Source organism: Rhinolophus ferrumequinum, chromosome 5 (genome assembly GCF_004115265.2).
Source record: "Rhinolophus ferrumequinum isolate MPI-CBG mRhiFer1 chromosome 5, mRhiFer1_v1.p, whole genome shotgun sequence".
NCBI lineage: Eukaryota > Metazoa > Chordata > Mammalia > Chiroptera > Rhinolophidae > Rhinolophus > Rhinolophus ferrumequinum.
This window is the reverse complement of record NC_046288.1, coordinates 36,197,878-36,210,992: the sequence shown is the minus strand read 5'-3', so window position 1 is coordinate 36,210,992 and position 13,115 is coordinate 36,197,878. Positions and strand designations below refer to the sequence as shown.

The 13,115-nt window shown below is 35.2% G+C and overlaps 1 protein-coding gene across 1 annotated transcript in view; it reads right to left on the bottom strand.

Annotated features, from left to right (window-relative positions):
• CFAP299 (cilia and flagella associated protein 299) overlaps window positions 1-13,115 on the bottom strand; it is a 521,988-nt gene that overhangs the window by 56,616 nt on the left and 452,257 nt on the right. Inside the window, exon 4 of the mRNA XM_033106360.1 lies at window positions 12,050-12,192. Within this exon, the coding sequence (XP_032962251.1) occupies window positions 12,050-12,192 (143 nt within the window). The remainder of the gene's footprint in view (window positions 1-12,049; window positions 12,193-13,115) is intronic.

Sequence of the window (13,115 nt, the reverse complement as noted above, 5' to 3'; positions counted from 1 at the left end):
GCACCGCATCACTCAGGACTTGGACAGAAATGCAAATTCTCAGTCCTCATCTCAACTCTACTAAGTTAAAAACTCTGAGAGTGGGGCCCCCAAATCTGGTTTTAACAAGCTGTCAGTGCATTCAGAAACAAGCTGACGTCTGAGAACCACAGATTAGACAATTTTATCAGAAAACCCAGTGCTTAGAATTATGGGACTGCCATTGAGAAAGCTGATACTTTGGTTCCAGTAGCCTCTGCTTTTCCCTGCTTTTATCTTTGCTCTCTCCATAGTTTTCACTCAGTTCTGTAGACAGCATGATCATGTAAAAATTTAATTCACATCACATCACTCCACTGCTATGAACTCCCCCGTGGCTTCCCATTTTAGTCAGAAAAAATAAAAACAAAAACAAAACAAAAACTAAAGTCCTTACAATGACCTGTGAAGCCAACGATCTGGCTCCTGTTACCTATCTGACCTTATTACCACACCTGCTTCCTCGGCCACACCGCTGCAGCCACCCTGGCCTCCTCGCTGCTCCTCACACAGACTGCCTCAGGGCCTTCTGGCCTCTGCTTACAAGCCCTTCTGCCCGTTCTCTTCAGGGCTCACTTCCTTCAGGTCTCTGTCAAAGGTCAGCTTAACAGTGCACTGAGGTCTTCTATGACCAAATTAATTTAAAATGGCAACCAGAAATCCCCTTTCTCGGCTTAATTTTCTCCATAGCACTTATCTTCCTACAAATATACAGAGGCTGAACTACTTAACATATATATAAATAGATACAACATACAGTATATTAGGTATTATAGTATATACTATACATTATGTAATACATATATTTGTATATATTTAGATAGATAGATAGATAGATAGATAGATAGATAGATAGATAGATAGATAGATAGATAGATGATAGTTTTTGTTGTTGTCTATTTTCTATCTCCTACTACTGGATTGTAAACACATGAGAAAAGGCTTCATTATTCTGGTAAATGTTGTGCCCTCAGTTCCCAGAACTTGAACATTGAATACCGAAGGTGTTCAACAACTATGTGATGAAAGAATGCTCATTGGGCTTTTGTGTTAGTTCTTTGTCAGCCATAGCCCTGAGAACATACGACTACAGGTATTTGGCACCCCAAACCTCCACTACCACGGTTGTTCCTGTGTTGAGGGACTCACAGTAAACATGATAACATCATGTTTAACTGATGTAAAGGAAAAGAGGTGGACGAAATTACATGGAATCACATTGGTAAACTCTGTGCAGGAATAAAGAGTTCTGAAAAAGTAGGTCACACTTAAATTGTGTCCTCAGGGAATGGTTCACTGAGTGGAGAATGTGGGTACAGGTACTTCTGGTAGACAGTCATGAAAGAGCATTATTTATTTAGGAAACAGTGAGTAGTTCTTTGTATGTAATTCAATCATTGGGCATGTGGAGAGGTGAGTAGACACAGGAAACAAGACGGGAAAAGTTGATGGGAACTGTTTTTTTCTTCATACTGGAAGATTTTGATTGTCTTGAATCTTAAGAAAAAAAATATTAGGTGTTTAAGTAGAATTCTAAGTTACTGAATGCTAATCTCCACTCTTGAAGTTTGAGATGATTTTAATAACAAGGAAGGTAGAATTTCCAGGACAAATAGAAATCAGTATAGGAAGAGAACAGTTAATATCTCTTAAGTTAAATTCCAGAATGGTTCCACAATTTTCCCATAGGAAGTATTGTAGACAGATACAGATTCAGTCCATGCTGTTTTATTCTCTACTCTTCTTTGCATGTTAACTCAGCCATAGTCAAGAGAAAATGTCTTAAATAATATGTCATTGTAGCAATTAATTAGAAAAAGTGAACTAGTTTTTACTTAACACCTGGGCTAATCCATTACGGTTTTAAAAATAATATTTTAATAATGTCATTTTTTTTTAAAGTAAAGCAAAATAAAGAGACTCCAGTCATGTACAAATAGATAAATACACAAGATGCTGGAATGTTAAAAAAATCTGGACTAGGGATTAGGAGATTTAGCACCCTGTCCACTTCTGTTGCATCTACCCTTTAGTCTTAATCTTTAGGGTAGATGCATTACTCTTAGAAGTCATTACTCTTCTAATTTGTGAAATTTACATTCAAGCATCCTTAGATTTCTAGATTGCCAGTCATCACTAGATTTCTAGTGTTCTTGAGGTTATGAACATTGGACTTCTGAACAGAATCTACCTGGAATGTATTGACTATATATTCTAAGAATTGGAACGATATTGTTTGCTACCCCAGAGAGCAAGATGTGTTCCCTAAAGTATCATGTTACTTCACTTTTTTGATTCTGTGGTGGCCACAGATACGGTATCTGCAGAAAGATAGTCATGGTTCATCCCTACTTATTTTATTAACCCAAATTAGATGGTCACCATATAGCTGAGACAGGGAAGTTGTAGGAAGGTGGAGACATTTATTTGATGTCTTCAAGTTTCTTCTTGATACATACAACAAAATTGTTTTTAATGGAAATGATGGGTTTGGCATTTTGTGGGATGGTGTAGGAAATTAAATGGCAATTACTTAAGGAAAACAGTTTTGAGCAATTTTGGCACAACATTTATTTGCACAATGGAAGTTGTCTATGACACCTGCTAGCTCTACACTATAATTTTAACTCTATTTAAATTTTGTTATAACAAATACATCCTTTCTTCTTTTTCATTAGAAAAAGACATCCTTTTCTAATGAAAAGGACATACATCCTTTTCATTAGAAAATTAAATGAAAAACTCTGAATATCTAGGTTAATTTGCTACATATCCTTTCTTAAAGGAACCCTTGCACACTGTTGGCGATATTGTAAATTGGTGCAGACACAGTGGAAAAGGTTCTTTAAAAACAATTAAGAATAGAATTGCCATATGATCCAGCAGCTCCTTTCTGGGTATTTGTCTGAAGAATATTAAAACACTAATTCAAAAAGATACATGGATCCTTATGTTCATTGCAGCATCATTTGCAGCATCCAAGATATGGAAAAAACCCGTGGCCATTGATGAATAAATGGATAAAGAAGATGTGGTGCGCGCGCGTGCACACACACACACACACACACACACACACACAGGAATAATACGCAGCCATAAAAAAGATGAAATATTGCCATTTGAGACAACATGGATGAATCGTGAGGGTATTGTGCTATGTGAATTAAGTCCGAAGGAAAAGGTCAAAAATCATATGATTTCACTCATACAGGGAATATAAAAGAAAAAATAACAAAAAAACTGACAAAACAAATTCAGATAGGGACAACAAAATAGTGGTTTACAGGGGGAAAAGGGTTGGAGGGAGGAGGAACTGGGTAAAGGGGGTCAAATATATGGGAATAGAAGCAAACTCGACTTTTGGTGGTGAACATGCAACAGAGTCTACAGATATTGAATTATAATATTGTACCCCTAAAATATATATAATGTTATTACCCAGTGTTACCTCAATAAATTAAAACTAAATACATATGTAGATTTTAAACAATTTCCTTTTAACAAGGAAACAGACAAATAGATAGGTTTATATAAATAAATCACTGATAGTTTATGTTATTTTAGCTACCAGAAAAATTTTACCCCCAAAATGAAAATATGCCATTTTAAAGGTGATATTGAGCAATTCTTTTATGAAGGGGTCAAACTGAGCATCGCTAACCATGGGACAATTTGATATTAGAAGGCTTTTCATATGATGCAATATGTTACTCACCAATAGAGAATTCTTGCTGAAAAAATATTTACACTAAATATAATCGAACCTTTAGACTTATCTCCTAGTTTAAAAATATACATAGAAATGGATGATACAACAAGGAAATAATAGGACAATTCCATAGGGCAGGGCAATATAAAAGGCAACTGGCCTTATCTCTTTAAAAAGTCAATGTCATGACCAAGAAAAAAACCATCTTGTTGGAATGTGGGGGCGGGGGAAGGGCTGTCATAGAGTGAAAGACAGTCAGGAGACATAAACAATGAAATTTTTGTCTATTGACTGAACAATGGTTTGCAAAACTAGCTATCAAATACATATTGGGAATAATTAAGAAATCTAAATACGAGCCGGATGCTAGATGACAATAGGAAATAATTATTGATTTTCTTATTTATGATAATAGTGATGCTATATCGGATAATGTTCTTATTCTTTGTTAAGCACAGTGATACAGAGCAATCTGACAGAGTCCAAGTGATGAACCCACCCAGAGATTCAAGAAAAATATTTAAGGGGAAAAATCAGCAAGCTATTTTAAAATGCTACACACACATACACACACACACACACACACACACACACACACACACATCAACATACTTTAGAGAGGTAAAGAAAATTTGGAAAAATGTTAACAATTGTTTAATCTAGGTTGTAAGTATATTGGTATTTTTGTACTGTTCTTTGAGCTTTTCCAAAAAAGTTGGAAAATTGCACAACTTCAATGCCACTGAACAGAACACTTAAAAATGGTTAACATGGTAAATTTCATGTTAGGTGTATTTTACCCATTTTTTTTTAAATGTTGGAAAAAAATCTTGTGTAAAGAATAATTCTATCTTAACCACAGTAAGTGTTGCCAATAAATTAGAGGTTGCCTCAGATCTCTAATTATTCACTTAAGGTTTACCCAGAGACATAACCTTTAGGAAAACACATTCTAGGCAATTAAAAAGACTACCAGGTAATTGTTCTGGGATTCTGGCATATTTTAAAGTAATGAGCCAAATAGGGCCTGGATAAAATTCTATCATGGATAAAGTGCAGACAGATATTCCAGTAGGAATTCAGTAGGTGCTACTAGTTCTAGTATATTTGGATTTTATAGACAGGCAGGAGGAGGTCCATCTGAATACAGCTTTTGGGACCAGCATCTCCATCCTTGAGGTATCATGGAAGATAGTACATAATGTTTAGCTTGGGATAAAGGGAAACTAAATAAGATAAGTATCGGAAAGTTAAATTTATTTGTCAAAGAATTCCAAGTAAATATTACAAAAATTATGTGAACCACAGTACAGAGGATATGAATAGATTCTAAAAGTATTCTGGGACATAACTGAGGTTCAACAAGTCAGGGCCAATTTTTCCCTAAAGACTTTAAGGCTGAAGCCACAATTAAAGGCCACTTTTAGTTCCGTTAGAGCTCTTTCACACACAAAGCTGTGGGACACTGTAATTCTTACTCATAGTGACTGAAAATAAAAGCCTGGTTAAGTACAAAGGGCTGTTTTCTGTCAAGCTCAATGAAAGGAGGAAGTGGCAAGGGTGGGTACAGGATGGCTGAAATTCCCCAGTCTTAACTATGGACAGCAGGATTGCTTAAAATTCTGAAAAACAATCCCAAATAAGGTCTTGTAAAGTCAGATACACATGTGCGTATACATATATATGCATAATATATGTATACGCACGTGTGTGTGTGTGTGTGTGTGTGTGTGGGTGTGTATACATATCTCCTGACAATGACTAGAACATGGGTATAAGACCAAAGGGGGAAAATGATATCTTTTTACGACAAACTCCTAAAGTAGAATCACATATTGATTAAAAAAAATAAAATAAAATAAAGTGGCATTTGGAGTACCTCAGATCTTTATTTGGTTCTAGACTTCTAGTTGTGAGTGCAAACGTGTTTGTGTGTAACTTTGGTTAAGCAAATTAACACTTCTATGATACATTTTGTCAAAATGTGAAAAAGATCCCATAAGGCTGTAGTAAGGAGTAAGTGAAATGATGTACATAAATTATTTACAGTGCCTTGTGCAATGGAAGTGTTCAGTTAATTTTTATCACCATCATAATCATCTCAGACTCTGACCCCATCCAGCTTTGTTAAGCACAGTGGTATGGAGCAACCTGACAGAGACCAAGAGATGAAATTAAACCCACCCAGAGTGGTTGAGCAAAGGAAATCGCTGCTGGGCTAATGGTAAATAGGACTTCTAAAATCTAAGACAGTCATTTAGACCAGAAGTCACAAACTCAAATGCCTAGAAGAATTTGAAAGGTACTATAAATGAGTGGCTCAAGGGTGACGGTGCAGCAGCTGGAATGTGTGAGTGGTCATGTCCGTGTTAATCTTGTGAGATCATACTCCATCTCAAGGAGCAGCAGCAATTCAATTTTAGATCATGGTTGGGATGAGAGAATGAAGGCCCACGTGGGAAGACCTTATTAATTTTTAAGAGAATCTGCAAATCCAAAATGTTTATATGACATTTCCTATTTCTCAAACATTGAAAAAAATGTTAAATACATTGTGTAGGCCAAATAAAACATGTCTGCGGCCAGACACTACAAACTGGTGATCTCTGATCTATAGCTTGTTACATCATGCCTATTTAAGATCAGTACTGGTCCTAAAGATTGGGATGGGATTGAACCTCTGGGTTGGGGACACATAGACTAGAACAGAGCTCATATATATGTGTCACATATATATATAATATATACATGAGAAAGAGAGAGAGACAAAGGAGAATGTGAGCCATATACTCATATGTCGTTTTGAATTTTCTAATAGCGACATTAAAAAAAAGTGAAAATAGGTGAATATTTTAATTGTGTATCTAATTTAACCTAACATATCCAACATATTTTTAACATGTAATTAATGTGAATTTCTTAATAAGGTATTTTATATTTTCTCTGACGTCTTCAAAATCAGGTGTGTATTTGACACTTATAATGCACCCTAACTCAGGGTTAGTCACATTTAAGGTGCCCGATATCCATATAGGGCTGGTAGCTACCTAATTGGACAGCACAGGTCTAGAGTAAGTTTCTCACACTTAATTATGCATATCGAAAATTTGGGGATCGTGTTAAAAATGCTAATTCTGATTCACTGGTTGGGATAGAGCCTGAGATGTTTCACTTCTTACAGAAATTGCCTTTCTTTATATCAAGAATCATATCAACCATCCCAGGTGATGTCAGAGCTACTGGTTCACAGACCACACTCTGAATACCAAGGAGCTAGATGTTGTGGGAAGTCTCCCTCAATCAGCATCCTTTTTCACCCAAAGCATTCCCTCCTCTTTCGAATTCAGCAAATATCTGTTGAAGAGACTTAACTGATATTCTAATAGTTAGTCATCATATTTAGATGTGGAATAACATTAATAACTTTAAAATAAGCAATATTTTATATACCACTTGCAGAAACACGGACTCACTTCTTTTTTAAACAAAACAAAACAAAAAAGCTTGGGAACCTGCCAATATGTTACCAGATGTTTTCATGAAAATGCACTTTAGCACAGGATACAGGATAAGCACAACTTAATAATTCTAACTTCAGAGGTTTGGCATACTAAACATTTTAATAAAACAGACAATGGAATTGTTAGGGGAATTTGACAATAATACCTCTCAAAGCTTTAGTATTTAGGGGCATTCCTCAGTCAAAGGTACGAATATTTCATGGACTGTCCAAAGAGAAACACAAAAAGAACTTTTTATTTCCTCCTGACCATCCTATTTGAGGGATGAGTAGAGTTCCACAGGTAGATATATCTTAGATCTTTGTTCAACAATACACATGAAAATTTAAGCAGCTAAATGTGGGGCAGGACATGACTCAAGGATTCTGTATAGTTCAATTTTCCTCAAGCTACAAAAGCTTTTAAACACAGGAGAGTGTTTTGGGGGGGGGCAGTGAATTATAATGCCTAAGAACTTGTTTTCACTCAGCATCAGTTTGCCTGTGAACTTTTAGCAACTGGTTTTCTCTATTTTTTTCCTTTCTCAGATGGTAAGAATAACACTTGTTGAACCTGTTTTGTGAAGTTGTTACAGAGAAGTGTAAAGGAACTTGGTAAACTTTAACATGCTATTATAAGTTACTCAAAAGTATGCTGAGACGAAGGTATTGACTCTTAAACACATGGTCAAGATGGAGTCTGAACTAAAAAGATGATCAAGGACTCAGGGCCCTTTCTACTGTTGCATATCATAGCAGCTGGGGCAGTCTTTTGATATTTATATTTTCCACAGTACAAATACAAGACAGGATTCTAATCAGAGAACTAATGTCCCTTCCTACACAGAAGAAAACAGCATGTCAAAAGGCAAGTAAATAGAAAGAGACCTTATGAAATTTTAAAATCTTTGTTTTAGTTTCAAATTGAACTAGGTATGGAACTATGTATACCAAAGATATTTTTTCCTCTAAAAACTGTTTTTAAGTCATTTATTGGCATGAAATCTCTTGAGTGAAAAATCTGGTTTGATTCTGATAGATGGCTTAAACTCATGTGGTGAAAATTATCCAGTGGGATCATTGGAATAGAACTAATTTTGTTTAAAAGGTAAAATATTATCTGCCACTGAGGAGGAAAAAAAATCCAAAATGATAAAACTCTCTAATTGAGAAAATCATAAAATATTATTAAAATATATTAAAGCAGGCATAAATAAATTTAAATAAATAAATGAAGACTTAATATTATAAAGATGTCAGTTAATTGTACATTGGTCATAACTTGAAAGGAATTCCAATCAAAATTATAACTTTTTTGTGGGTGAACTTTACAAGTTGATGCTAAAATTTATATGAAAGAGTAAAGGGCAAAGATAGCACAGATACTCCTAAAGAAGAAAAATAAGGTGAAGAAATTGCCTTTCGTTATATCAAGAATTATTATAAAAATATAACAAATGAGCAAGATTCTGTTATTTCAAGGAGGATCAACAAAACAAAAGAGTGAGCCCAGAAACAAACCAACACATACAAAACTTAAGTTATGACATAAATGGTGTTGCAGATGTGCAAGAGGAGTTGGTGGACCTTTCAATAAATGTTGCTAGGACAAATTATTAGTCACATGGGAAAACAAAATCAAAAAGTATACTCTTACCTAACCACCACATACAATATTAAACTCAGGTAGTTTAAAGATATAAAATAAAAAGCAAAACTATAATAGTCTATAGGACAATATCATTATGACCTTCTGCAAGGTAGGGATTTGTTAAACAAAACATAAAAAATGCAAACCTCAGAGAAAAAGATTAATAAAATGCATTAATCTGACACTATCAAAATGTATGACTTCTGACCATCAAAAGTCAATGTAAAGGAAGTGAAAAGAGAATTACATATTGGAAGAAGGTATTTTTCAATACATATAAGAGGCAAAGGATTAATCAATATCCAAAAAATAAAAATAAAAATAATTCCTACAATCTATAATGACGAATAAATAAAGCCAAGGAAAAATGAGGAAAAGTCTTAATAGACACTTCACAGAAAGGAAATCTGAACAACTAATAAAAGATGCCCCAAATCATTAGTAATCACGGAAATGGAAATTAAAACCACAATCAGAGATCATTTATAACTCACTACAGTAGAAAAAACAGTTTGTTACTATGATGTGTTGATGAAGGGGAGGGTTAACGAGAGCACTTATATAGTACTTCTGGTGAGTACAAATTGGAATAACCATTTTGAAAACAATTGGGTATTATCTGTATAGTCTTGTGTTTTTGGCTTTGCACTTTTTTCATAAACTGAGGAAAAATAATCAAATATTTATTTTGTCTTTCTTCATAAATTGAATTCTATTTCAGGGTAACCAAATAAGTAATGAGGAAAAGTTATTCTCTATGTAAGAATCTAGCTAAAAAACACAGAATGACTAATAGAATTTGAAAATCACCATTATGCAACCCTTAGTAAAAATATTTAGGTAGCCTCCATTATTGTATGCTAAAACCATTGGGTAAAAGTTGATGGGAACTTTATAAGGGAGCGATCAGACTCACACCATCTGACCCACTGATGAAGCTCAAAGAGCTTCACATATTAAAAATTTTTACCTAAAAAAAAAAAAAATGACCTTGAATTTCATCAAGTCAGTTGACAGGATAAAGAAGGATAGAAGTGGGTGCAACAAACAATAGCACAGGAATGATCAGCCACATTTAGAATATGAGACATTTCTTAGGACAAATGACCTGGTTTCTCCAACAAATCAACAGTATAAAATATGAAAAGAAGGAGGGCGACTATTGTAAATTAAAAGAGTTGCAAAAGATAGAATAAGAAAACAATATTGTTTGGATTTTGATTTGGTTAAACCAACTGTCAAATGATAGCTTCAAGACAATCAATGAAATATGAATAAAGACTAACTAGGTAATCAAATTAAATGATATTAAGGAATTATTTTGTTAGGTATGATAAAGTCATGATGTTTTCTTTTAAAATGCTATTAGATAAAGATTTCATACTGAAGTGTTAACAGGTGAAATGACATAGCTTGTATATGCTTTAATATAAACAAAACTGTTAAGGTAATAGAATTTAGTATTTTTAGTAAATTATTAGTTATAGGGGTGGTGATGAAGAGGAAGAGGTCTAGGTTAACATCTGGATTTTTGCTTGGGTTGCACGGGTGGTGCCATTTGCAAAGACGGGATACAAACAGCACAGCAGGCTTCAGAGATTAAAATAAGTTTAATTTTGAAAATTAAGTTGTAGGTGCTAATGGGATACCAAGAGGTTCTCTGAAGTGAGCAGCAGGATAAGTCTGAGATAAAGAAGAAAAATCTGTACTGGGGTTGTAGTTGTGAAGACAGCTCCACTTCAGAGAAATGATCAAATCACCCAGGGAAATGTATATGGTAAAAAAAGAAGACCAGACTCCAGGGCAGACAGACATGCTCTGAATGTGGAAGGCAGTCTCAGGGGCCAATAGAATCAAATTCTGACTGGAAACAATCAGAAGGGCATTCTGAAGGAAGCACTGGTTTACAAGGAAGTCAATTTTGGTTGACAGAGAGACAGACAGGTCAGGTGGTAGTTTCTGTTTAGACCCAACGTTCTCTGTGAAATGTGAGGCAAATCATATATAGAGAGGAGTCAGTGTCAGCAGTTGAGAACAATGGTTTTGAGAGTGGTGAAGCTTTAGACTAGTTTCGGGGAGGACGGTGAAATTAAGAGTTGAGAAAAAGCACAGAAGTGGGTGGCTGAGGGCCACTCCAGCTGAGTTTGGAGACCATAAATTATTAGTAGCAGCCACCCACACCTTTTTAAAACGTCCTGAAATCTCCTTCAAGCAGTGCTCAGAGGTCCAACTACAGGTTCAGGCAAGAGATGTCTGGATCAATCTACTTTGGGGGGTTAGCAGGACAGATATAATCAAAGCACAAAAAGACGTGCAGTGGGGACTATGGCAAGAGAAGTTAAATGACAGGCCAGCGTCTAGGTTAGATAGGAAAAGGGGTAAGTCCATGCAAGTAGTGATGAGTTAGGGAGTCTTTAGATAGAATGGATAGAAGATGGCAGGGATGTCAGAGGATAGAGTGTTGTCACAAGTGTCAAATAATGAGTTGCATACAGCAGTGGAGACTTACAGCAGAATGCTGCTACTGCTCAGGTATTCCATAGTAAGTGAAATATAGTAAACTCCTATAAGAAATTTAGCTTGAGAGCTATTCAGAAGGAGGCAGAAGAATGGAATCTGTGAATAGATTGACAGTGTAGAGTAATTCCTATGTGATGGGATCAGGGCTCCAGAGGAAAGGGTAGGTAGGGGTCAATAGTAAAAAGAATGATGAGTCGAAAGAATATCAGAATAGGCCAGTGAGAAGTTCCATGAAGGTAAGCTAGCCAGAGGCCTACATTTTGGTGGGTGGCCAAAGAAAGTAGGAGGAGAATGTGGTAGATAGACTGCTCTTGTGGCATCTAGACAGACTGAGTCCCAAGTGGTACAAGAGCCTAATGAGGTTAGCAATTTTTAGGCTCTACTTATCACTTAAAAGGAATGTCAGTGGGAATTTACTTATCTCATCTCTGAAGAGAGACCTTCCTCAGGCTGCTAATGGAAAAAAATGCATCTATGTTGATTCCCTATTTTAAAATTTATCTATTTTTTATTCAAACCACTCTTACCACATTCCTTCTATATATACATTAGCATTCTAGGCACAGTGTAGAACATAACATAAAAATCCTTTATCCCTGCCTCTGAGGAGCTTGTTCTCTTATCAAAAGTGTGAGAAATGTGTACAAGTTACCTCAAATCGGTGGGTTTTGGAAGAAGTCTTCTTTTTCCATTAAAGTAAACTTCAAAATCTTCAGTCTTTAGCCTATGGGCATAGTCAATGTATCCTGACACCTCCTGCCCATGAGAATTTCTGTCACGAATAAAGATCACGGACTGGTACAACAACAACAAAAAAAGAGAATGAAGAGAGTAAATGAATAAAAGTCATTTGAGTAAATTGTATATGCTAATTCAAGCTACAGTTATTGAGTGTTACATGTGCCAGATCCTACCCTGTTTTATGTTTCAACCTTACAATGATTCTATGAGGTAGGGACTACTATTTCCTCCTGATGAAGAGATTCGTGAAAAGTTAACTGAGCATGGAAAAAATGTACATTTACAGTAGTTTTATATAACAATATAAATAATAACTCTTAGAGGTCAGGTATTGTTTTAAGTGTTTGTAATACATAATTTATTTACTTCCCCCCCAATCCTATTGTCTTCTCTTTGTCATCATTTTCAGATTAAAAACGACAACAACAACAACAACAACAAAACAAGAAAACCTAAGGAACAGACAGGGTGAGTACCTCATTCACCTCAAGTACCTCAAGGTCTTATAGCTAGTAAATGGAAACACTGAGATTAAAAACCAGGCTCATGGGTTTGTCCTTCTAATCCCTACATTCTTTTATTTTTTCGTTTGAACTCCTATGTATTTTCTGTTACAGAGATATAAATTGCATACCTTTTTCTCAATACCATAAGAGTAAACAAACAAACAAACAAATAAAAAATGTTTCTACGAAATTGAAATCTCTTTACAAATCAAAATTGCTTTACAAAATTAATTCCATAGGTCAAAATTATACAGGAAGTACATAGTTCTCATTGATAGTAATTCCTTCACAAATGTCATTGAACACACGTTACATGTCAGACACTGTTATAGGTGCCAAGGATACAGTGATAAACAAGACAGTAAAGGTCCTAACCTCTCAGAACTTATGTTCTGGTGACGGAAGACAGACAATAGACATAGAAAGAAAAAAAGTACTTCCAGTGAGTGGTAAGTGTCAGAAAGCAAATAA